Genomic DNA, 25,280 nt, shown 5'->3' on the forward strand with positions numbered 1-25,280 from the left:
ATAGATAGATAGACAGACACAGACAGACAGACAGACAGACGCATAGACAGATAGATAGACAGACAGACAGACAGACGGATAGATAGACAGATGGATAGATAGACAGACAGATAGACAGATGGATAGATAGACAGACAGACAGACAGACAGATGGATAGACAGACAGATAGACAGACAGACAGACGGACGGATAGACAGACGGATAGACAGACAGACAGACAGACAGACAGACATACGGATAGATAGACAGACAGACAGACAGATAGATAGATAGACAGATAGATAGATAGATCATTTACAGTGTCAGTGGAATGTACTTCATACCTTCTTGAGTCCTCTCTGAATGCTGCAGTTCTTACAGGAGACCTGTTTGCTGTCCCAGTGGTCTGCGGCCCCACAGGTCATGCAGAGGTCAGGGTCACACTCCCGCACCGCCAGGTAACACGGACATTGCTTGGTGTTGCACTGAGTCTTACAGCGACAGCCAGGAAACCGGTTCTGACCTAGAACAAAAACCCAGAGCAGAACTTGGCTAAAGTGACCTGTGAATGTTTGAGGTGTTCTTATACCTAAAATAAATGGATGTTCAAAATCACGTAGTCTGAGTAAATGTCAAAATGGTACAACAATTTATTAGAGTTAAAGTGTGTCATTTCTTCACTGCTTGTTTTGTTGGTGCCCCCTCGTGGTGTATAGACATAAAACAGGAGAAATATTTGAGCATTGGACAGAAATGTAATTCTATAGATATTATATATCTATAAGAAAGGATTATTTTACTTATTAAATGTTCTGAAACAAAAGGGGCTGTTTTTCCCTTTATTTTAGAACAGTGTAATACTGTATACTTGAATTAGAATATATTTCATAAGTTTGTATGTGCGTGTGTATACTGTATGTTCGTTTGTGTTGAACTCACACTCCCGATCACACTGGCAGAATTTCTCACAAAAGTTTTGTGTCATCACACACGAGCAGGAGCTATCACATGGGTGCTCAGGGTGGTCACATGGCTGATAATTGTACACTTGATTGGACGAGTTGTCTGTAAGACAAATAGAAAGGGAAATGAGAACAATTCGTTCTGAACAAAGACATTCCATTATGGTTCCAAAAATTTGTGATTATTACATACACCAGTGCAGTTACTTTTCAGAAACTGCACTCACAAAGAGCAGTTTTGCTAACATTTTACAATAAGGTTTGATTAACATGTATTATTAACAAACACCAATGACCTATCATCAGCATATAGTGTAGATTAATAAATGCTCTGAGTCTTACAGCATTAACTGTTAAAAATGAACCTTATTGTAAAGCCTTACTGCCATTTCAATATTTAATAATCATATTTAATAGATTAAAAATAAACAAATATTTTAGAACTGAATTATACTGACTATAATTACTATGATGATGATAGATATGCTTTTTTTGTGCAAATTTTTAACACCATTCCAATATTCTGACTGCATTTTAAATACTTTAAAATACTGAAAATACTTGTGTTGCAAATAAAATTACAATAAATGTTACATGAAGAACTGAAACCTTTAGAATATTACATTTTTTTGTTATTCTACCATGTTTAATATTTGTTTTCTAAGTCTTAAAAAGTCTTTGTTTCTGTGTTGAAAGTGAATAAATTATTTCTAAAGGTACATGTGAAATAAGCACATGCACATGAACAAACCATTAACCTGATTATTTATTTGTCCGACTTCTAATCACCAGCCAGAATAATCTCCCTAACTACAGACATCTCCATGACTTTTCCTTCTGTTTGTCCAAACCTCGTCTCAGTCTGGTATTGAAGTTGAGAGTCTTACCTTTCTTCAGCTGTATCTTTGCCCATAATCTATCAAACAAACAGAAACATAGTTGAGCTCTAATGTTAGTATTTTGCTGTCTGTGTAACATCCAGAATCTGACAGCCAGGTGTGGTGTGTTAACATCTTGCCTGTGCTTTCTTTTTTTCTTCTGAGGTGAGATCCCACCATCCTCCAGCGGGACACGGTGAATCAGCACCTCTTTCACTGCAAACTCGTAAACCTGACAGAAAGTCATACATAATCACATGAGACAGAGCATTGCAACATGTTACACTCACACACACACACTGCATCACAATCCAGTGAACACTTAATGGGCGTTAGTCAGAACTCTGAAACCCAGCTGAGACGTAACCGCTCATTATCATGTTGATCTTTGCCATATGAGCTCTCACACACACTAACACGCACATACACACACAAACACACAATCAAAACAACACTCTTCTAGAAAAAGATTTGGACCATTCCCTAAATGAAAGAAAAACACATGATTTGAGGTAATCGCATTTCCAGTTAGCCAAACCACAGTCTTTCTGGGAAAAACACACAGGCACACATGCACACAGTCATACATTTAAACGCACACATTTTTGTCGTCTCTGCTCCTGAGTATATACTGTAGAACTTTCTGCACATTTAATACATTTTAATTCAATTTAGATCTGCATTAATAAACTCCTTTACCAGTGAGTTACCAGACGATACATTATCAAACTAGCAAAAGACACATATATAACCTCCTGTTCATTGTCATTTGTGTGCGTACCTCTCTACATGTCTTGGTACCAATGAGTCGTGCAATAGAGCAGAAGTTGTTGTAATATGTGCCGTGCAGGACTCTGAACAGAGACTCCTCTGCTCCGCTCCACTGAGGAGGCGACTCGGACTCCTCCGTTCCTTCCTCCCCTGGTTTCAGTTTGGCGGGACTGGGACACTGAGAGTTACCCTCTGACACACAAATAAGCACACAGCTAAATGTCAGGTTTTCATCCAAACACTCTTTACTGAAGTAAATCAGAACTGAATAGCAGCATATGGTATTTGATATTAACTTATTAAATTAAAATTCTATACTATTTTGTCTAAATTCCCTACTGTTAAAAAGTTTGGTAACACTTTATTTTGATAGTCCACTTTAGACATTCTACTAACAGTAAGTAACTTTGCAACTACGTGTCAACTAGCAGTCATTAGAGTATTAGTAGAATGTCTGCTTAATATCTTCTAACACTTGATTTTGATGGGTCCACAACATACAACATACTGACTATCAGAAACTTTGCAAGTATATGCCAACTTATTCTACTAACCCTAAACCTACCCTAACAGTCTACTCTGAGAGTTAGTAGACATGTAGTTGCAAATTAATGAGAATTAGTTGACATGTAGTTGACATGTAGGTACAAAGTTACTCATAGTTAGTAGAATGTCTAAAGTGGACTATCAAAATAAAGTGTAACCAAAAGTTTTGGGTCAGTAAGATAATTTAAAAAAAAAGAAATTACTACTTGTATTCAGCTAGGATGCGTTAAATTGATCCAAAGTGACAGTAAAGACATTTAACATGGTATGAAAGATTTCTGTTTCAAAAATAAATGCTGTTATTTTAACTTTCTATTCATCAGAGAATCCTAGAATAACATGTCAAGTTTTCCACAAAAATAATAAGCAGCACAACTGTTTTTAACATTGCTAATAAGACGATTTGTTACTTGAGCACCAAATCAACAAGCTAGAATGATTTCTGCAGTAATGACTGCTGAAAATTCAGATTTGCCGTCACAGGAATACAATAAAAACTCAAATTTGTCATTTTTAAATGCTACAAGTGGATTTAGGCATCAAAACATTAATCTTATTAATCTTGAAATTTGTTAAAGATTATGTTATTAAATTATTTGTTTTTTTTAAAGATTAACTTTAAGTGAGCATAAGATGTAAAAATGAGAATAAACAATTAAATACTAACCGATATGATACATTAAAAAGATTGTAATACTGTATCGGTTGATGACCAGATGATGTATCTGTAATGGTACTGATACATTGTGCGTGAGTTTTAGGCCATTCTGAGTTGTTGTTAGTGCACTGCTATGTGGTTCCAAGCATGTTTTGGTGGTTGCTAGAATGTGATGATTTTAAGCCAAAATCTCTATTATACTCTCTCTAGATATGGCTTGAATCCCTCCCTTAAAGAACCCTATACAATTGTTTCCCCGTTTAATCATCCGACAGGTGAAAATAATAATTATTACTTTAGCAAGCACCACTCATAATGTTCCTGTGTTTCTGCAAACATTTCCAGTGATGTCTCTGTTGCAATTTAGACAAACAACTCACCATGGGACAAGAGTTATTTTTGGCGAGGGAAGGTTTGGCTGTGTGTTTCATCTGTGTTATTTTGGTCTGGATAAACTATTAACTCTTTATCCACTGTACCTGAGGAGCTGGTGGTCTCATGGTCGCTGTCTCCTTCTTTTCCCTCCTCACAGAAGCCTGAGGGGGTGGGGCCACAGGAACTCGAGGGGCGGGGCTGTCGCCGTCCACGCCGGGGCCTTTGAGACCTCTGCATGTTTTGATCAGCAAACTCTTTTGCCCCTTTCTGCGACCAAAGAAGGGATAAAGAGAACTTTATAAATTATACATTTAATTAAGATATAAATTTAATCCAAGTTCATAAAATTATAAATTCTCAGCTAAGTAGAAAAACGTATGAAATTGTTATGTACTCAGAAAGCTGTACCTGCAGCAGAAAGCAGTCCAGTCCGCAGGGCTCTGTCTCCATTCGGATCTCTTTATTCTTCCTCTTATACACATTAGGAGATGCATGGAAAGCTAAACACAAACAACGTACTAATTTACATCCATTTTGGATGATTCAATCATATGTGGTCACTGCTAAATATAGCATAATTATAATTATACTAAATATAGTATGATACTCAGCTGACCACTTGTGAGCTGATCATTTTAGACAAACTTTATTGCCAAGTTTAAACAGGGTATATCTGTATGCTTGATGTACTGATGAAGATTGTACAATATGGTATCATACATGAAAGGTATTGCACTGTACATAATTCAGGAACATGCACTGAAGGACAGATTGTATCATGCATCATGCTCTCCATTTGAATAAACACAAAAAGGCAGAAGACTAGAGAAGGACATTATAATTTCTTACGGTGCAAGAAGCAGTCGTATTTAAAGCAGCGGCGACAGAAAAGTGTGTGAAAAGAGTGCAGACTTTGCTCTCTCTGAACAGATTTGGCTAAGGGGCCGTCCATGTTGGGCGTGCAGAGAGGAGGCAACTTCACAGGGCTGGGTGGCTCCAGGAGATCCTTATACCTGCAAGAGAGAGAAAAATACACTTACACTATCATTTGTAATAACAGCAAAACACACTAAACTGAAACTACAGCAAAAGGTTTGGGGTTGAAAGAAGTCTTTTATGCTCACCAAGGCTGCATTTATTTGGTCAAAAATATTATAATGAAATTATAACAAAAATGTTATATTATAATTATATGTTAGAATATTTTAATATATATACTGTGAAATATTATTCAAATTTGAAATAACTGTATAATAATTTTCTATTTTAGTATATTTAGTAATTTATGTAATTTATTTCTGTGATCAAAGCTGAATTTTCAGCATCATTACTCCAGTCTTCATGATCCTTCAGAAATCATTCTGATATGCTGATTTGCTGCTCAAGAAATATTTCTCATTATTTATAAATGTTTAAAACAGCTGCGCTCCTTTATATTTTTGTGGAAACCATGACACATTTTTTTCTGAATTATCTGAAGAAAGAAATAGAAAGAAACAGAATTTATTTGGAATAGAAATCTCTAGTGACATTATTCATGTGTTTACTGTCACTGTTGATCAATTTAATGTGTCCTTGCTGAATAAAATTATTAATTTCTTTAAAAAAAAAAATCTGACCCTAAACTTTGAACGGTAGTGTATGTGCAATTCTGCCATTATATACTCATCCTCATGTTGCATAAAAACAGCCGTAGTCACAATGAGCTGTTGTACTGAGTGTACTTAAAGGCACAATATGTAAGATTTTTTTATTAAGATATTCAAAAACCACTAGAACAGTGTTATATATTTTGCTGACTTGTGTACTTACATTATCCCAAATGTTTCGAAGAATGTTTAAATCCAGAGAAATAAGCAATTTTAACTAGTGACACGGACCGTGTCCATAGTGTCATTGTGTCGCCTGCCAATGACGTCATAACCCCTCGATTTCCGGTTTTGTTTTGTAGAAAATATGGAAACACCAAAGATGCTTTAATATGTTGTGCATTTTAATAGAATGTACTATATCTAGTCTGATTAAAAACAGCGCTGCTTTTTCCCCCACATACGCACGACCGGAAGGAGCGGAAGCGCTCTTTGTCTATTTGTTTATTTTGAATACGCGCCCTCTAGCGGCGAAAATTACATATTGTGCCTTTAAGTATTATTTCTGTGTATTTTTAAGTCAAAAAAAAAAGAGAAAGAAAGTCATACAAGTTTGGGGTGAATAAAATGATGACAGAATGTTCTGTTTTGGATGAACTATCCCTTTAAAGTGCAGAATTTGTTTGACACACATAACAGGCCATTAAATATAACTCTCACCCACAGATTTCCACCAGCCAGCGGAAAGAAATAAAATGAGCACAGCTGGTGGAATGAACAATAATGACATGAAACAGTAAACAGTTGGATGATAAGGCAGACTGTGACGGGTTTTTGTTTCCACTGCTGCTGCGGGGGCTGCAGAGCCAGCTGACAGCAGAGCTCGAGGAGCTTCCCATGAACCTTCATTTACCACAACTTGAAGGTGGCATGACATATACTTTCCTAGTCATGTGAAGAATGTGCACGCATGTTAGGTTTGCCATTATGGATGGACAGCATTGTGTAAATTAATTAACTGGACTGAACTGAAAATCACTAAAGCAAGCTAACCTGTTTGTCAAACAATGGCAGACATGGGAGTATTTAGAAAACAGTTTGACAGCATACACAATTTGGTGTGCATTGTGAGAGAAGCCGGTTTGAATCTGCTTCATGTCCTGATTCCATTCATTTCTAAAAATGAAGGCTTAAAAATCAACAGGGTGGCCTACTTGTCCTTCAGCTCCTCCATGGTGCCTTTGTATGGAAACATAGAGGCAATAGCTGTGAAAATCTTGTCATGAGGAATCTTCTTATTGGCGGAGAGCTCTCTTCCTAGTGAGGAAAAAGCGAGACTAAAATCAGCATTGTCCTGAATTTGACTTTTAAAGCAAAAGTAGAGTAGTGCATGGGCTTATGTGTGTGTGCATGTGCAAGGGTCAGGGTGTACCGTAACTGGATACTGTCCTAAAACAAACAGGTTTGTCCAGCCCTCACTGGGAATAGAGGCGACACTCAGAGCAAACAATTGCACATAGACAGAGACAGGCTGATCTGATGGGCAATGCATGTGAGCTCTAGTCTATTTGTTGTTAAACCAGTGAAATTCAAATCACTGGAAAGCTGAAAGCTGTACAGTGCTACACCACCGATTGTCTATTAAAAGCCCTAATTCTATGGTAATTTGACCTAACATATGATCATCAAAAGTACTGATTTATTTATTTATTTAAAGGTCTTCTTCTTATTTTTTTTTTAATAATACAAAGGCATTAATACGTGTTTGGACAGTAAACCTGTGTTTCCTTTAAAATAAATAAAATTAAATAAAAACTCTAATTAAACAAAAATGAATAGTTTTTAAATGTATTATATCATATATTTTACATGAAATGTTATTATAATAATTATTCCATTATTTTGCTTCTGCTCAAAACTAACTCACCTTCAGCAGTGCTCCTCTTCCATTTGAAGAAGCCCACTTTTGACTCTTCTGGTCCTTCACCCATAGTTTTCTGCACCGCTTTCTCCTCCTCCTCCTTATTCTCTGTTCTCTCCGAGGGCTCTTCCTCCTCCTCTGGGTCTGAGTATTGGCTCAGTGCCTCCACCAGCTCTTTAAAGATCTCATCATTTATGAAGCCTCCTTCTGTTGGTACAAGATACTTACAAACTTACTGCCTGTCTAAGATTCACATACAAGTTACATATTGATTGGCATGAACACTACGGTTCAAAGATTTTGGGGTCAGTACTATTTAAAGAAATGAATACTTTCAATCAGCAAAGATGCATTCAATTGATCAAAAGTGATATTTAAGACATTTATAATGTTACAAACGACTTCTATCAGTATCAGTTTCCACAAAAAAAATTAAGCAGCACAACTGTTTTCAACATTGATAATAATAAGAAATGTATCTTTAGCATCAAATCAGCATATTAGAATGATTTCTAGAGGATCACGTGACACTAAAGACTGGAGTAATGGCTGATGAAAATTTAACATTGCCATCACGGGAATAAATTACATTTGAAAATATATCTAAATAAAAAAAAAAATTTTTTTTTAAAATTTTAATATTTCACAGTATTACTTTTTTATTGTATTTTTCATAAAAAAATGACACTTACAAAAACAATACAAAATGCATTTAAAACATTCAGGGCTTTCCAGAAGAGATTCAGCTCAGGACTAGCTGTAATGTGTATAAATACATATTGTGATGCTCACCTCTGTCTCCATGCACCCCGTCATAATTGTCAATAAGCTCTTCCAGGAACGCTTCATCCTGTTCCAATACCTCATCTCCCATGTAGGGGATATTATGCAGAAATGTCTCATCTTCCACCTCAGAAACAAAGATAGGGAGGAAAGACTTTTTTGTGATTTTATTGATTTATATAAAGACATGTTCCATATGCATTCATGAATCAGTGAGGTTCTTCTAATGAGAGATAAATGCACAACGACATTGTAAATGTGTTTTGTGGTTGGCTGTTTTTGTGTATTCCTATATTTGTGCCTGTAAGTGAGTGTAGGCGTTTAAAAGATGCACATCCTGCTCTACCTGAGAGATTATTTCAAAAACACATGCTTTGAGCTGTCAGAACATGTGAATGCGCTGCTGCAGGGTGACCTACTTTCAAAATGACCAGTGTCAAAAATGATGCTTTTCTTCTATTTTCATCTCTCTCTCTCCTTATTTGTCTGCAGACACAGGCTTCTAATGGTGATCATGATTGAGTGCTTTTTATGTGTGTTAATGTGTGTGCGCTTATTGTCCACATCCAGTACCATGAAGTTCTGCTGCAAAGGGGACCAGGAGTACATGAATGGTATCCCAGCAACAGTTGTCAAGGGACGCATGGCAACTGCCTGGTACGGAAAAGACGGAAAGCCAGACTCTACCATGCACAACTGTGATTGGACAAGAAAGGGAAGACAGGAAAACAGAAGACGAGTCAAAGTGTCACTCAAAACTATTCGAGGACCGTTAAATTGCTTTAGTCCTGCATATGTTAATTAGTCAATGTCATTTGAATATATGAATTTACATTGGCTGTATTTTACTGGCAGATTACTGAATTTAAATCTATTGTATTATTAAATGAAAAGTTGACCCAAAATTAAAATAGTGTCATCATTTAAATTGTTCCAAACCTGTATGACTTTCTTTCTTCCGGGAAAAAAGGAGACATTTCAAGAATTAAACTGGTCACTCCTTTCCATGCATTTTACAATAAATATTAACTGAGGCTTTCAAGTTTCAAAAAGGATGTAAATGTATCATGAAAGTAGTCCATACAATGCATGCACTGTATTCCAAGTCTGAATTTCTTGAAGACATATGATAGCTGTAAATCGTTTGAGTCAAACTGAACCTGAGAACCAGATGAGGCTGATTTGTGGCCAGATCATTCAGACCATTCTCTGAACTGGATCAAACGATTCATCAAAAACCAAAATGGAAATGTGTGAGATAACGACTTATTTTTATAATTGTGTCTGTTAATCACTCAAAGCTCGCATGGCTTCATAAGGAACATAGTGCACTATTTGTACAGACAGACCATATTTTTTATAATGCTTTTGTGTCCTTTTTTGAAGCTTAAAAGCTTCAGTCATGCTTAAATGTAAAAAAGCGAACAGTATTCAGTATGTCTCCTTTTGTTTCACAGGGGAAAAAAAGTCTGTAACACTAGGGATCAATTCTTACTATTAACTAGTTGCTTGTTAGTATGCCCATTATTAACATATTGGTAGTTTATTAGTACTTATAAAGCACATATTCTGCATCCCTAATCCTACACAAAACCTAAACTTAACAACTACCTTACTAACTATTAATAAGCAGCAAATTAGGAGTTTATTGAGGCAGAAGTCGTAGTTAATGGTTTGTTAATAGCGAGAGTTGGACCTTAAAATAAAGTGCGACCAAAAAGTCATTCTGGAATAAATGTGAATAAATAATGAAATAATTTCATTCCAAACCAAATCAGTGATAGAAATGTCATAAGGTCAAAAAGAATTGAACTGGGACCAAATGTGTGCCCAGGGAAATTACAATATCATCATAATCCACTAATCAAAATATTTGGTTTGGTGTTATCTAAAGAACATCAAGTATGGTATTGTTTTCCAGTGCTGTTGCAAGCAGGATCCAGCTGTGCTGGTATGTTGAGCAGTCTCTCTGTATTCCACAGAGAGCTAAGCTCTGCTGTGCCCGCTGGCTGCTTTTATTGTGGATATCACAGGAGTTTCAGATATTGAGCTCTGGCTTGGCAAACATACAAATACATTTTTGGCAACAGAGCAATTTCATGAAGAGAGAAAAAAAAACACTGCTGCATTTTACCGGCCTGCTGGTAATATTTGCCCTGACTAATTAATCAGAGGTTAACTGTGCCACAGTCAGTCCATTAATAACATCATTAGATTGATCTAAACGCTTGTCAGGTAGGATACTGCAGGAAATAGAAGGCAAACTGTGGCACCTGATCTTGAGTCATTACTGGCATTTTGTTAGAATAAATTATGTTTGGAAATGGCGAGGCAAAGCTGACTATGTATTGATTCAGCTCATAAATCAGCTAGGTGGGACAGTCTTGTGCTAAATTAGCAGGGGCAATTCACAGTAAAGCGATCTAGTGTCACAGAGCAGATGCAAGATGACTGACACTGGTTTGTGGTGGTCAAGGCCTCCAGCTGTGTCATTCTTGCCTTTTTGCTGGGCAGAGAGCCACTGGTTGTGGAAAGGGGAATGGACTGGATTCGGAGCTTGGACCATTCCTCATTCAGCAGCTCAGTTCTTCCTTCAATCTTGCGGCGATTCGACTGGAAAAGAGCCTGTGAAAAAGCTTAACAGTTAAAAAGACTAAATTATATGAATTGAAAGCTACTTTTTCTAATTAGAATGACATAGTTAACAAATCAAGTAAATAAAAGGTCGCAGAATAATGAAAAATTCTAAAAGAAATACACTACCGTTCAGAAGTTTGGGGTTGGTAAGATTGTTTATTTTTTTTTTGAAAGTCAGATATTGTCACACAGCCATGCCCTCAATCACCGGAATACTGAGCACCTGCACCTGCACCTCATTATCACATACTATAAGAGCACACTCACCACTCTGGCTCATCGGCTGGTCTCAAGGTTACTCCTTCTAGGACCTTCTCTTCGGCTCTGCTAAAGGACTGTAACTTACCTGTGCTCTGCCTATCATCAAGATCTTCGTGTGCTCAAAGAACTGTGGATTGGAAACCGGGTGTCTCAGATAAGACTGTTCTCATGCACTCTCTGCCACATTCACCTCAGTTGCTTCCACGGAGATACCTCTGTTGATATGAGTTTGTGTTTACTTAATAAAAGTGAAGTTTACGTTACCTGAATCTCTCCTAGTCCTCGTCTTTGGCACACTGTGACAGAAGACCAGCCCAAAAGAGAAACATTATGGAAACCAGGAAACCTTTTGAACCGGATCCAGTCACCGAACTCATCACGACACTTCGCACGGAACTTCAACCATCAGTCACTTCACCTGCCTCCGCCTGTCCCATGGCCAAACCAGCAGTATATGTGTCAGAATGTAACGGATTCATATTACAATGTCAATTGTATTTTGAGATGCTTCCCCATCAGTTCTCCGGAGACTGCGCAAAGATATCCTTCATCATCTCTCTGCTGTCAGGAAGAGCTCGTCAATGGGCCGAATCTCTATGGAGCTCGCAAAGTCCGGTAATTCGATCCCTTGACTCTTTCATAACTAATTTTAAAGACGTGTTTGGTAATGGTGCATCTTCCCTCTCTGTGCATGAAGAACTTTTCAGACTGCGACAAGCTGAGCGGACTGTCCATGAATACACCATTCATTTTGTGCACACTAGCGGCATCTAGCGGCTGGAACGAGATTGCACTCCTCTCAGCTTACCGATGTGGATTAAACCCCAAACTTCGTCAGCAGATGGCTAATTATGAGGAGTCCGTGGGATTGGAGAGTTTCATGCTTAAGGCCCAACACGTCTCGCAACATTTATTCGCGGTCTCCGTTGAGGAAAATGCTTCTGACATCTCACTCTCCAACGATTCTTCAGCACAAGAAGCCATGCAAACGGAACAGTACCATCTATCCACCTCTGAACGCCAACGTCGCATACAACAGAAGCTATGCCTGTATTGTGGAGGAAATGATCACCTCATCCAAACCTGCCCAGTCCGTCCTCCACGTCCAGCGGTGAGTACTATCCAAGTCAACTCTGTAGTTAATAACCCTCGATATCATGATGCTGTATTAATCTATGCCAATCGGTCTTTCCCAGTAAAAATCCTCTTCGACTCTGGTTCTTCTGGAAATTTCATTACCTCACGCCTATTACCTACCTTCAAGATTCCACGTCAAAAAAATCCCACACGCTATCAGATTACCACAATCCAAGGAAAACCGCTGGACAACGGACTGGTGCAGTGGAGAACTCTGGAATTAACCCTTCGCATTGGCTGTTTGCATGAGGAGACCCTATCGTTGCTGGTGCTGGAGGAATCTGCCGTCGACGTTGTCTTGGGACGGCCTTGGATGGCTAAACACCAACCTATCATCAACTGGAGCTCAGGGGGAATCGAACAGTGGAGTAATTTCTGCATCCAAAATTGCCTTCGATCACTACCTGTTCCTTTGTTGAGAACTGCCATCCTGGGATTGACATCCATTGAGAGCCCGGAAACTACTGCAAAAATCAACCTCCCAGAGGAGTACAGGGCGTTCCAGGACGTCTTCAGCAAGACGGCTGCCACAAAACTTTCACCTCACCGGCCATGGACCTTGCATTGACTATCGCAATCTAAACTCCCAGACGGTAAAGTTTGCTTACCCCCTTCCTTTGGTCCCTGCGGCACTCAAGGAACTGCGTGGAGCTCACCTGTTCTCGAAGCTAGATCTTCGCAGTGCCTATAACTTAATCCGCATCCGTCAGGGAGATGAGTGGAAGACTGCATTCATTACTCCATCAGGACACTATGAATATCAGAATATGCCGTACGGGCTCTCCAACTCGCCTTCAATCTTTCAAAATTTTATGAACGAAATCTTCCGCGACATGCTCCAAAAATTTTTAATAGTCTACATAGATGATATCCTCATCTATTCCTCCAATCTTGCTGACCATATCCATCATGTTCAATAAGTACTCAGCCTGCTCCGCCAATACCACCTCTACTTGAAATTGGAAAAATGTGAGTTCCACCAACCTACCATCCAGTTCCTTGGCTACATCACGCCGGAAGGTATCCAAATGGATCGAACCAAAGTGGAAGCGGTGAAGAATTGGCCACAACCCTCTACCATCAAGGATCTTCAGCGCTTCCTGGGGTTTGCAAACTTCTACCTACCATTCATCTGTAACTATAGTGAACTCTCATCTCCCTTAACCTCTCTCCTACGCCAGAAACCTAAACGTCTCTGTTGGACACATAATGCAGTCGAAGCCTTCCAAAAACTAAAAGCCGCCTTCTGCACTGCTCCAGCTCTCCGGCACCCAGACCCTTCATTGTCGAAGTGGACGCTTCATCTCTCAGAGTCGGAGCAGTGCTATCCCAGCGGAGAGGTGAACCCCCTGTACTCCATCCATGTGCCTACTTCTCAAAGAAGCTATCCCCGGCGGAGCAGAATTATGACATCGGCAACCGAGAACTGCTCACCATTAAATTGGCCCTAGAGGAGTGGCGGCACTGGCTGGAGGGAGCAAATCATCCATTTGAGGTTATAACTGACCACAAAAACCTGCAATACCTCAGAGAGGCAAAACGCCTAAACCCCAGACAGGCTCGATGGGCATTATTCTTCACTCGATTCAACTTCATCGTCACATACCATCCAGGCCATAAAAATACCAAAGCCGATGCTCTATCAAGAATTCACTCACCTGACCCTGTATCTGAGGATCCGGAACCTGTGCTCCCTCCAGACCTCTTTGTGTGTCCTATCATCTGGTCTCTCGACGACGACATCCGTGCCGCCACCAAAGAAGAACCTGCTCCACCGGGACATAAGTACCAACTTCCCTCAGGATTTTCCTTCTGGACTCTATACATGCGTCTCCGGGATCAGGTCATCCAGGCAGGCAGCGAACCCTCTCACTCCTCGAGGGAAGGTATTGGTGGCCCAACCTGGCCCAGGACGTCGCCTGATTTGTGAAAGGATGCTCAGTCTTTGCCATTATTTCAACACCCCGTTGTCTACCTGAGGGCAAACTGGTGCCACTGCCAATTCCGCATCGACCCTGGTCCCATCTAGGAGTTGATTTCGCCACTGACTTACGTGCCTCTAACGGCTTTACCACCATCCTCGTTGCACTAGATCGATTCTCCAAGGCCTGCAAACTCATTCCGTTAAAGGGTCTACCTACCGCCCTTGAAACTGCAGAGGCCCTCTTCAACCACGTCTTCCGACACTTTGGCATTCCAGAGGATGTAGTGTCAGATAGAGGGCCTCAATTCATCTCCAGGGTCTGGCGCTCATTCTTCCGATTGTTGGGAGTGTCGGTTAGTTTCTCTTCTGGATATCACCCTCAGACGAATGGCCAGACTGAGCGGAAGATCCAGGAGATAGGGCGCTATCTCAGGGCCTACTGTCACCACCAGCAAGACAGTTGGAGCCAATACCTTCCTTGGGCCGAGTATGCACAAAACTCACTTCGTCAGGAGTCCACCGGCCTTACTCCTTTTCAGTGTATACTCTGCTACCAACCACCACTATTCCCTTGGTCAGGAGAACTGTCTGAAGTCCCATCCGTGGATTACTGGTTCCGAGAGAGTGAGAGGGTATGGGACTCAGCTCACATCCATCTTCAGCGGGCAGTCCGACGTCAGAAGGCTCAGGCGGATGTCCGTCGTCGGGATACACCTCTCTATCAGCCAGGTGATCGAGTTTGGCTCTCCACTCGAGACATCCGCCTACGACTGCCCTGCAAAAAGCTGAGTCCCCACTACATAGGTCCCTTCAATATCTTGAGGCAGATAAATGAAGTGACTTATGAACTCCAATTACCCAGACAATACCGTATTTCACCAACCTTTCATGTATCCTTACTCAAACCTGTCACTGATCCTGTTCTCCCTCCTTCCACAGAACCGGAAGTGCCTCTCTCATGCACTCTCTGCCACATTCACCTCAGTTGCTTCCACGGAGATACCTCTATTGATATGAGTTTGTGTTTACTTAATAAAAGTTACCTGCATCTCTCCTAGTCCTCGTCTTTGGCACACTATGACAGATACTCACCAAAGCGTCATTTATTTGATGAAAAAAACAGTAAAACAGTAATGTTATGACATTTAATTACAAATTAAAATAAGTGTTTTCTATTTTAATACATTTTAAAATACCGTATTGTCTCGAATATAAGACGATGTTTTTTTCTTGGAAATACATCTGAAAAAACACGGTCGTCTTATATTGATGTAATTTATTCCTGCTGTATTTTCAGCATCATTACTCCAGTCTTCAGTGTCACATGATCCTTCAGAAATCATTCAAATATGCTGATTTGCTGCTCAAGAAACATTTCTTTGTCGTTATTTTTGGAATATTTTTTGAAACCTAAATCTTTAGGATTCCTTAATGAATAGAAAGTTCAAAGAACAGCATTCATTTGAAACTCAAATTTTTTGTAACATTATTAATGTATTTACTGCCACCTTTGATCAATGCATCCTTGATGAATAAAATTATTAACTGCAAAAAAAAAAAAAAAAAAAAACCTTACTGACCCCAAACTAGTATAGAAATACAGAATAAATTATATTGAAAGAGTAAAGGAATGAAAAGTAAAACAATACTGCAAAAGACCTTCTACCTTGACCTCCTCAGCTTTGCGGAAGCGTTTCAGCTGTCTTAACCTCATGTACTCAGACTTGACCCTCTTCTTCCATTCCAGAAGACTGTGGGGGGGCTTTGCAGTGCAGAACTGGGGACCTGACACCTCCTCCATCATCAGCCTCACCTGGCTACAGTGCACATGAGCAATACTTATATATGGGATAAATACACATCCAGCCGAGCTGAGCTCACATTCAGACAACACTGGAACAAACAGTATGTTTAAGGATTTTATAAAATTAATATTTCAGACTGTTTTTAAAAATTCAAAGAAGTCTTATACAGTATGTGTGTGTGCACGATATATAATATATATTAGACATAATTATTTTATATAAATATACAGTGTTGGGGAGTATCTAGTTACATGTAATGGAATTACGTGATTTAATTATAAAATAAATGTAACTGTACTCTGTTACTGAGAAAAATTTTGTAATTAAATTAGTTACTTCTGAAAATGTTAAAGATTACAAAGCGGGTTATATATCTGAATATTTTCACACACACATACAGATTTAATTGATTTCTTTCCTAAATTGTATTGACTGCTCTAAAATATGAGACACCAATGTTTCAGGAGTTTAGGACACAGAATAGAACACATGCTTATTCGATAATTCATTCATCTTAGCCAATAGTTTTATTTCCTGTTTGGGTTTATGTATATGCTTTATGTTTTAAGATTAACTGCTTTTTCCAAGGCATTGTTAGATGCCAGTGTTTCCTGTCATTTATATGCAAAAATTTGATTTCAGAAACAGTATCATAGATATTAAACGGCTTATTATTTTAAATCTGTATTTAACCTCAGAACGAACTCAAAGTAAAAAGAGGTGCTAAAGTCTGATTTTGTGGTGGCTGTGCTTTAAAATTAAATGATTATATTATCAATTAAAGCGATGAAGGATTTTGAAAGTCTGACAGTAATCAGTGTTGAGTACAACTGCTAGAAATCTGCTAGGAATTTAGAAAAGTAATCAAATGTAATCAGTTACATTAATAAAGTAATTGAAATAGTTACACTACTTATAACATTTTAAATAGGGTATCTTGTTATCTGTAACCTATTACATCGAAGTAACCTACCCAACATTGTAAATATATTATGGTGCATAAAATCATCTATATTGTTAGTTATTCTCGTGAATCCATAGATTCATCTTCATGGTAAACATATTCTCTGGGACGTGATAAACAGCACCTTCCATAAGGGTTCCCGTCAGATGTGACTCACTCTCTTTCACAGACACACACACACACACACACAAGGGACCGATAAATTGCATGACTCAAACTTTATCATCAGCAGTGACTACATATAGGACTCACTCACTGCCCCCTGCAGTTCACAAAACACAACTAACATTCCGCGTCACACACAATTTAAATGTCTCCAATTCAGATTAGCACTTCAGGTTACCCAAACAGTAATTTAATGGAAAATGACAAGAGGTAACGCGTTGGCTGCCACAGTACAAAACAGGCTATGCAAATCGCATCTAAGTGACACTGTGCGGGGAAAAACCATAGGGAAAAACACGCGCTGGCTCCTCACACTGGAAGTGGGCGTGTCTCTCACGAGCCCATATCACTACGGTGCGGATAAGTGCGTAGTACACTTTTCACCATTTCTTAACCTCCAATACTGCTTTCTCGAACTTTCGAGGAACTGAAATGAAATATAAAATGTTGTTTGGGAACGAATAACGCAAGGCTGCACGGGCCACGAACGAAAGCGTTAATGAAGGACGCTAAGCTTCAACAACGCCACACGTTAAAATACGTGCAATAGACACTACTAAGCAAACGATACACGCCGAGACGATTTATTAAACATGTCTTGTGCACATGCTCTAGCTTTCTCGCGCATGCTGAATAACGATACGGAGACATCGCCGTCGCAGTTTGAAATACCTTAAGAGTCCCTGCTCCTTCCTTTAAACCCTCACGCGAATCAGCTTCAGCTTCAAGTGCGCAGCAAAGAAGTCCGCGTGCCCAAAAACGTCCTGTAGTGAAAAACGGTGTCCTGGCTAGCGAGCCGCTGCAGATGTCGGTGCCAGACTGCTTGTGTTTAGGGATGCGAGGATTCCTCGGACGTCCGTACGCATGTCGAGATTGTAGTTGGCACGGTCAAAGCACAGGGTGACGTCTTTATTATGAGCATACTCCAGCTCTCTTTGGCTGGACCACAGGCTACGAGTGCGCAGAGGAGGAAAATAATAATGCAACTCATTTTCTGAATAATTAATAGCCTGCATGCAAATATGTGCATGAGCTCTGACATTTAATAAGCGTCATTTAAAATTTGATTAATCGATTAATAACGATTATCCGTCTATTATTAATATTATTATTATTGAATATTCCCATAGTGGCGTGCTTTATAATGTTAATTATAAATAAAAATACACATGCAAAAAAAAAAAAAAGCATTTTAAATATATAAAAAATAAAGTGCTGATGGCATAAAAACATGTGACATATAAACAATTTAAGTAGTTACATTATAGCAAGATACCTAATCATATAGCCTACGTATATGTACACGTGGATGTTAATGTATGCAGAGACAGAAGGCTCCGCGCAAAGGGGCTTGGCTTGAGGATCCAATGCTTGTTGTTTTTGGACGGCTCCCTTGAGATCCGCAGCGCTTAGCATGTGCTGTTTTCCTCCAGAGTGCGAGCGAGGGCAGCGTGATAGAAGGCACTGCCCTTCTCTGTAAATCACACGTGACCAACGAGAACGCGCGAGAGAGAGAGATCGCAACGCAGATTAACAGTATGAATAGCAATAAATGCTTTACACATTCACCACTGCCTGGCACAGATTAGATCAGTAATTGGCTATTACTATTATGTGAGCACCAATGAATGCTGTTGCCACTATTATTTTTAAAATATCTGTATAATAAATCAATAAAAATAATAGTATAGGCATGGTATAGTAATGCTACAACTAGAAATGCAATAATAATAAGTTATATAATGTTATATAATTTAAGAATACATCTCATTTAGCTTGATTTCGACAGATGTTTTGATATTTATAAATCCACTAGGTGGCGGCATGTAGCCATTTATACCTCAGTCCTATTTTTTTTAAAGAGATAAATCACCCAAAAGTCAGAACTCAAATTGCTCTAAACTTGTTTGGCTTTCTTTCTTTAAACACACAGAATAAGATATTAGGCAGAAGGACAATCTCAGACCCTATTCAGTTTTAGATTTTGTTTAAAAAAAATATGCAGTGAAGTGAATGGCGACTCTTTTTGTGTTTCACAAGCAAGGAAGTAATGTTTGGAACACAGGGATTTTCATTTTAGTTTTTGACATAACTGTCCCGGAGTATTCATTGACATTCTCTGAATAGCATTAAGTTACAAGTGAAAGAACAAACTTTTTTTGTTGTGTAAGAACATGGAAATAATATTTGGTTTGGTTTCACAGATTAATGACTTAAAGAAAAACGTTGGGAGATTTTTTGTTGCATACTTGATACTTTAACATAAAAGACATAGTAGATGTAGACCAGTTCACCAAAAATGAAAATTGGCTCATCATTTACCTTCATGTCAGTCCAAACCTATATGACTTTATTTTATTCTGTGGAACATAAAAGAAGATATTTTGAGGAACACCTCAGTGTTTTTGTTCATACAATGGAAGTCAGTTGTAACCTAAACTGTTTAGTTGCCAACATTCTTCAGAGTAACTTCTTTTGTGATCCACAGAAGAAAGTAATGCAGGTTTGGAACAACATGTGGGTGAGTAAATGATGGTACAATCCCTTTAACTAACAAGGAAAAAAATATTTTGTTAGATACTGATGTTTTGTTTACTGTATCAGATTTTAATCAGATTTTCTGTCTTCTGTTTTCTGATACTGACATTGTGTGTGTTGGCTTATGCTTATGCAGTTTATGCAGGCTTGGTTAAAGATTGGACATGTGCAGGTGTTTTAGCTTCTTCTGTCTGTAGAGTTGAGGTGGTGTTGCTCAGCACTTCAGTATGTGATAGATGGAGTGGTAACAGAATTTTTCCTCACACCCTTATCCCAGTAATGGGCCCATCCTAACAGGGTTTTCTTAGGCCAGTCCGGTGTTTGTCTTGGACCTCACAACAGAAGCAAACACAGGCAGAAAGATAGACATAAGAGGGAGGTCTTATCTGTGGAAAGTTTTTAATTATGTGCAGTGTAAACCCTGGATGTTGGTTTTGGCATGTCAAATGAAGATTAGTATCAGCCAGTGTGTGGGGTACTGAGGGATGGGCTCTTTGCTCTGAGGCCCCGAGTTTAGAGGATGAAATGAAATATAGTAGAGACTGTGACGTTTGACATGCTGTTGAACAACTCCAGATACAGAGGCTCCTCTTTTGTAAGTAAGTTTGGCTAAAAGCATGTGCTAAATGTAAAGGATGTAAATGCAAATGTGTATACAAGCTTTCTGTTTGAGATTGATATTTGAATACAAAAGAAATATCGTTTACTTACTTTTTTACATACTTTTTATTATATTATGGCATCAGTGAACACACTAAAAGTTCCAAAAGGGGATTTTTGCAGTGGTGCCATGGGTTCCACCAAAAAAAAAAAAAAAAAAAAAACTTTCAGTAAACAGTTCTTAAAAAAAGAGTTTCTTTCTAGGTGTGAAGAAAATGTTAAAAATCTAAAGAACATTTTCCAACTATAAAGAACCATTTGTACAGTGGAAAGTTTCTATAGATTCCAGTAGAGAACCTTTATTTTTTAAAAGTGTAGGTCTCACTTAAAACTTTTATCAGAAGAAAATAACAACAAACATACAAAGTCATAATTAATTTAAGACTGAAATATTTTTTAACAGAGAGAGATTCATTGACATGGAGGTCCAGTAAGATTCAGTAGCCACACTTATGGATTGAGTACGTTAATTCTTTGGCTAAGGGATTCAGACTGAACTCTTGAGATTGTGAGTCTTTTTGAAGAATTCATTAAAAGAACTGACTTATAAGAGTCACTTGTTTCATGAAATATCAGACTACAGGTTGTGACCCACAGTTTGAAAACCACTGACCTACATTGCATTCATGGACAATTTGAGCACATTTTCTGTTCACAAACCTGAGCAGCATGTGTTCCTATGGAAAAAAAAAAGTTTTTTGACTTTACTAAACTTTATTTTAGTGAACCACAATATCAGTGTGACAATGTCATCCCTGTGTGATCCCAATTATAATCAGCTTTTCTGATGTTTATCAGTTGTAAAATCATTTTGAACTCCAATTCTATGAAATTGAAGTGTCCCAAACTGCTAAATAAACCCCGTGTTTTCTGTCCCTCTAACTTAATCTGCTTTATAAACCGAGCAAACCAATTAAGGGTGGAAAACAAGCCTCTCCTTACTAATGTGAATCAAATGTGGAAGTAATTTGGGTCCTCAGAACTTCACCAGGCACCAGACCAAGTCTAGCTGAGTGAGAGAGGGGGAATCGCCAAATGACGTTGACTTACACATCTGTGGCTGTGAGAGAGTGTTAAGGGAATGATACTTTCTCCTCTTGCATCACTCCTGAGCTGAACTTAGTGCATGCCAGTGGTGGTCATAGTGTACATGCGTCAATGGTGTAGAGTGGTGTAGCTCTGTGTACGTCAATAGCGAGGGTAGACACTCCTCTGAGCCAATGCTCAGGGGGTGGATTTGTCATCAGGCTTTATCTCTGCAGCACAGTTCACTCTCCAAAGCACCTGGGGTAAGACCCCCTGAACGGCCCGATGAGGTCAACAGAATCCCTGCCAGAAACATTAAAAGAAACAGTCTGTTTGAAATGAGGCTGCTTACTCAACTCTATAATAATAAACACTGTGAGACCTACCACAGAAGCCAGTTCTTGCCTAATATTTTAAAGAAATGTCTTAGTTACAATGTAATTATTTTATATTATACATGTATTTGGTTGTCCATGCAGAAGAACATGCAGGTTTGGGATTTTGAACACACCCTATATTGGGATTGTACATAATTGATAATAAATCATTTATAATGTAATTAATAAGTGAAATATGTGTAAACAACAATGTGGAAAGCATCCTGAATAGCAGATTCCTCCATTTCCGCACTGTTTCCTCAGTAAATACCAGCTGGTCTTACACCAAAACATCATACATCACATCATATATATACTCTACATGATAAACAAATGAGCCAAACTAAAAGCAAATCATGGCTCATGCTTTGTTAATTAAAAAAAAAAAAAAAGTTTCCAGTCCATCCACTCAGACTCTCCTACTGAAACTGACTGAGAGTAGTGTTAGAGGAAAAACATCTAAAATGAATGTACACAACAAATATGCTGTTAAACTAAAGTGTACAGTGACAAACACACATATTTTATATGACAGACAAATAGGCAGAAGATAGATAGAGAGAAAGTGACAGTGAAGATAATGTGAATGAAATTTAGAGAGACAGATGATGGCAACATTGGGACATAATAGACCGCCCGCCCCATCTGTAATGTCTCTCCATTTGTGAATCCACCACCCCTTTAAGGAAATGAGCACATCCTGTTGTTTTAATAGAGTCTTCCTGTTGAAGAGTTCATACATGTGATTTTTGCAAGCTGAGGTGGACAGACAGATAGAACCACCACAGGATTAAAGCGTAATGGCGCACATATCTATATCTACTTCGAAACCAGCAGGGACTCTTCTGTTTTGGGGTGAGTATCTGAACCTCCAGAATAAAAACTTGGTTTAATGTGCTTGAAAATTAAAATCTGAGGCAATCTCCAGAAGAAAATTCTTATTAGCTATCTTCAATACTGTAAACATTTTGTATCTGAATTTTATATGTTTCTAATTGATAATTCAGAATATTAATTCTGGTTTGATTATATATAAGAATATGTAGTGTGTGTATGTATGTATGTATACACACACATATGTCAATAATTCTGTTATAATCTATTAATGTTAATTAATAATTTCAAATAATATAACTTTATTGCCCTCATGACCACATAGAAAATATAATGGAATGTCATGTAAATTATACTGCTGACTTCTTTAAAATGATGCTTTAAGTTACTATATGGTAGACACAGATAAATTAGACAGCTTCTGAGGAAATGACTTTCATGATCCAACTGCTCAGAACAAAGGGAGGATGTTCCATGCCTCTCTCTTCATCTACTCCCTTCCTGCATCTTTTTCCATGCCTGTCAATATTCCCCAAACTGCTGGAATTTGCTGTCTTACAATGACAAATAAGTGTGTTTCTGAATATTAGTGTAATTCATGTAATCCAAAGTTTTTTGTTTTTTTCATGATAGTCTGTCTGTGTCTAATGGTCTCAACACTGCAGACCCTGGTACCAAACGAACAGAAACAAACTGTGGTGAGTTGTGTTAAAGGGTTAGTTCACCCAAAAATGTAAATTCTGTCATTAATTACTCACCCTCATGTCGTTCCAAATCTGTAAGACCTTCGTTCATCTTCAGAACACAAATTAAGATATTTTTGATGAAATCTGAGACCTTTCTGACCCTGAGTAGACAGCAACGCAACTGACACGTTCAAGGCCCAGAAAGGCAGTAAGGACATTGGTAAAATAGTCCATGTGACATCGGCGGTTTAACAGTAATGTTATGAAGCTACGAGAATACTTTTTGTGCGCAAAGAAAACAAACAAAAAAAGACTTTATTCAGCCATTTCTTTTCTTCCCTCTCACTTTCCACTGCAATTCACAAGAGGACCACGACGCATGCTTGTGGTGCTGCTGACGTAGAACACGCATGAGTCGTGGTCCTCTGGTGAATACCCTTAGTAGTGGCCTTGATCATGGTAGTTCCCTTGCTGTCTATGCAGGGTCAGAAAGCTCTCTGATTTCATCAAAAATATCTTAATTTGTGTTTTGAAGATGAACATAGGTCTTGCGGCTTTGAAACGACATGAGGGTGAGTAATTAATGACAGAATTTTCATTTTTGGGTGAACTATCCCTTTAAAATTGAATTCAGTTTGCTCTAAAAGGTTATTTTTGTAAAATATCCTCTGCATCTCATGATCATTTATTTTTCTTCTGTGATCTAGAGACAGACTACATCAACCATGCCGACAGAAGTACAAACCACTGCATACACCAGAGCAGGTGAGTAATGCAGCTGTGTAAATATGATAGACATGTCTGCTAATTTCTTTTTTTTTCTGAGTTGTATGTCCAAATAAACCCTACTGTGAGGTTGTTTTCAGTGTATGGATTCAATTGAGTTCTTACTGAGCAGCTTAACAATGAATAGCAGACAATCAGCGCTTTGAACGGTTACTGCTACAAAGTTGTTGATAAAAACTGGTGAAAAGAATATTGTGTTGCAATTCTACATTGTGGTGAGAGATTTTGTTGACACTTTCGATCCCTTTTTTTTCTATGCATGCGAGAGTCTCTGGAACAAAGAATAAACCAACTGCTTCAGTTTGAGATTTGAATAAACACATGGGCACTGGGGAGATATAGATTGGCCTGTTGTTAGGAACCAAAAACAGATACAAAGTCTGCATTGTTCAAATATATATTTAAAATTTAATAACACATATAGCATGCTACTTAAAAATGCTGATTAAAAGAAAGCCCTTATTTCTCCACACTTCCAAAATTATAAATTATTTTATAAATTATAATATTTTAATTTCATATATATATATATATATATATATATATATACATTTTATTTTACTTTCATGAATAATTCTGGAGAAACTTGAAAATGTGCATTTGCTCCCATCCAACCTGACAGAGCTTGAGAGGTGAAGAGATGAGGAGAAGAACGGCAGATGATTGCAAAATACTGATGAGCAAAGCTTGTCACATCAAAAAAAGACTTGAGGCTGTTAAGGTGCTTCAGCTAAATATTTAGTTAAGGGTATGAATACTTATGCAATGTACTTATTTCAGTTGTTTATTTTTAATAAATTTAAAAGTTGTGACAATTCTGTTTTTGCTTTGTCAGTATGGTGTATGGAGTGTAGATTGATGTGGAAAAAAAGTAATTTAAAGAAGTTTATCATAAGGCAGCAACATAAAATGTAAAAAAAAAATGAAGGGGTATGAAGACTTTTGCAAGGAACTGTATATAGGTAGGTAATAAAATCAATTATAATTTTTGAATTAAAATATTCCTATTTGTTTACG

General features: G+C 38.2%; 2 protein-coding genes across 4 annotated transcripts in view; one reads left to right on the forward strand and one right to left on the reverse strand.

Moving 5' to 3' along the window:
• Positions 1-18,232, reverse strand: part of LOC107721487 (histone-lysine N-methyltransferase EZH1-like) — a 20,562-nt gene extending 2,330 nt beyond the window's left edge. For all 3 annotated transcript variants that reach the window (XM_016529511.1, XM_016529512.1, XM_016529513.1), the window contains exons 1-15: positions 18,029-18,232; positions 16,089-16,239; positions 10,963-11,088; positions 9,037-9,159; positions 8,473-8,590; positions 7,687-7,887; positions 6,974-7,076; positions 5,020-5,183; positions 4,579-4,670; positions 4,275-4,437; positions 2,602-2,783; positions 1,961-2,052; positions 1,830-1,858; positions 920-1,045; positions 325-503 (exon numbers count right to left, since the gene is read on the reverse strand). In XM_016529511.1, coding sequence (XP_016384997.1) covers positions 325-503; positions 920-1,045; positions 1,830-1,858; positions 1,961-2,052; positions 2,602-2,783; positions 4,275-4,437; positions 4,579-4,670; positions 5,020-5,183; positions 6,974-7,076; positions 7,687-7,887; positions 8,473-8,590; positions 9,037-9,159; positions 10,963-11,088; positions 16,089-16,226 — 1,836 coding nt within the window. In that variant the 5' untranslated portion in view covers positions 16,227-16,239; positions 18,029-18,232. The remainder of the gene's footprint in view (positions 1-324; positions 504-919; positions 1,046-1,829; positions 1,859-1,960; positions 2,053-2,601; positions 2,784-4,274; positions 4,438-4,578; positions 4,671-5,019; positions 5,184-6,973; positions 7,077-7,686; positions 7,888-8,472; positions 8,591-9,036; positions 9,160-10,962; positions 11,089-16,088; positions 16,240-18,028) is intronic.
• Positions 18,233-22,687: 4,455 nt separating this feature from the next.
• The window catches only part of LOC107721488 (receptor activity-modifying protein 1-like), a 9,557-nt gene continuing 6,964 nt past the window's right edge, over positions 22,688-25,280 (forward strand). Inside the window, exons 1-3 of the mRNA XM_016529514.1 lie at positions 22,688-22,812; positions 23,425-23,489; positions 24,185-24,242. Of these exons, the coding sequence (XP_016385000.1) occupies positions 22,758-22,812; positions 23,425-23,489; positions 24,185-24,242 (178 nt within the window). The 5' untranslated portion in view covers positions 22,688-22,757. The remainder of the gene's footprint in view (positions 22,813-23,424; positions 23,490-24,184; positions 24,243-25,280) is intronic.

This window comes from Sinocyclocheilus rhinocerous, unplaced genomic scaffold (genome assembly GCF_001515625.1).
Source record: "Sinocyclocheilus rhinocerous isolate Xijiao unplaced genomic scaffold, SAMN03320098_v1.1 scaffold481, whole genome shotgun sequence".
Lineage (NCBI taxonomy): Eukaryota > Metazoa > Chordata > Actinopteri > Cypriniformes > Cyprinidae > Sinocyclocheilus > Sinocyclocheilus rhinocerous.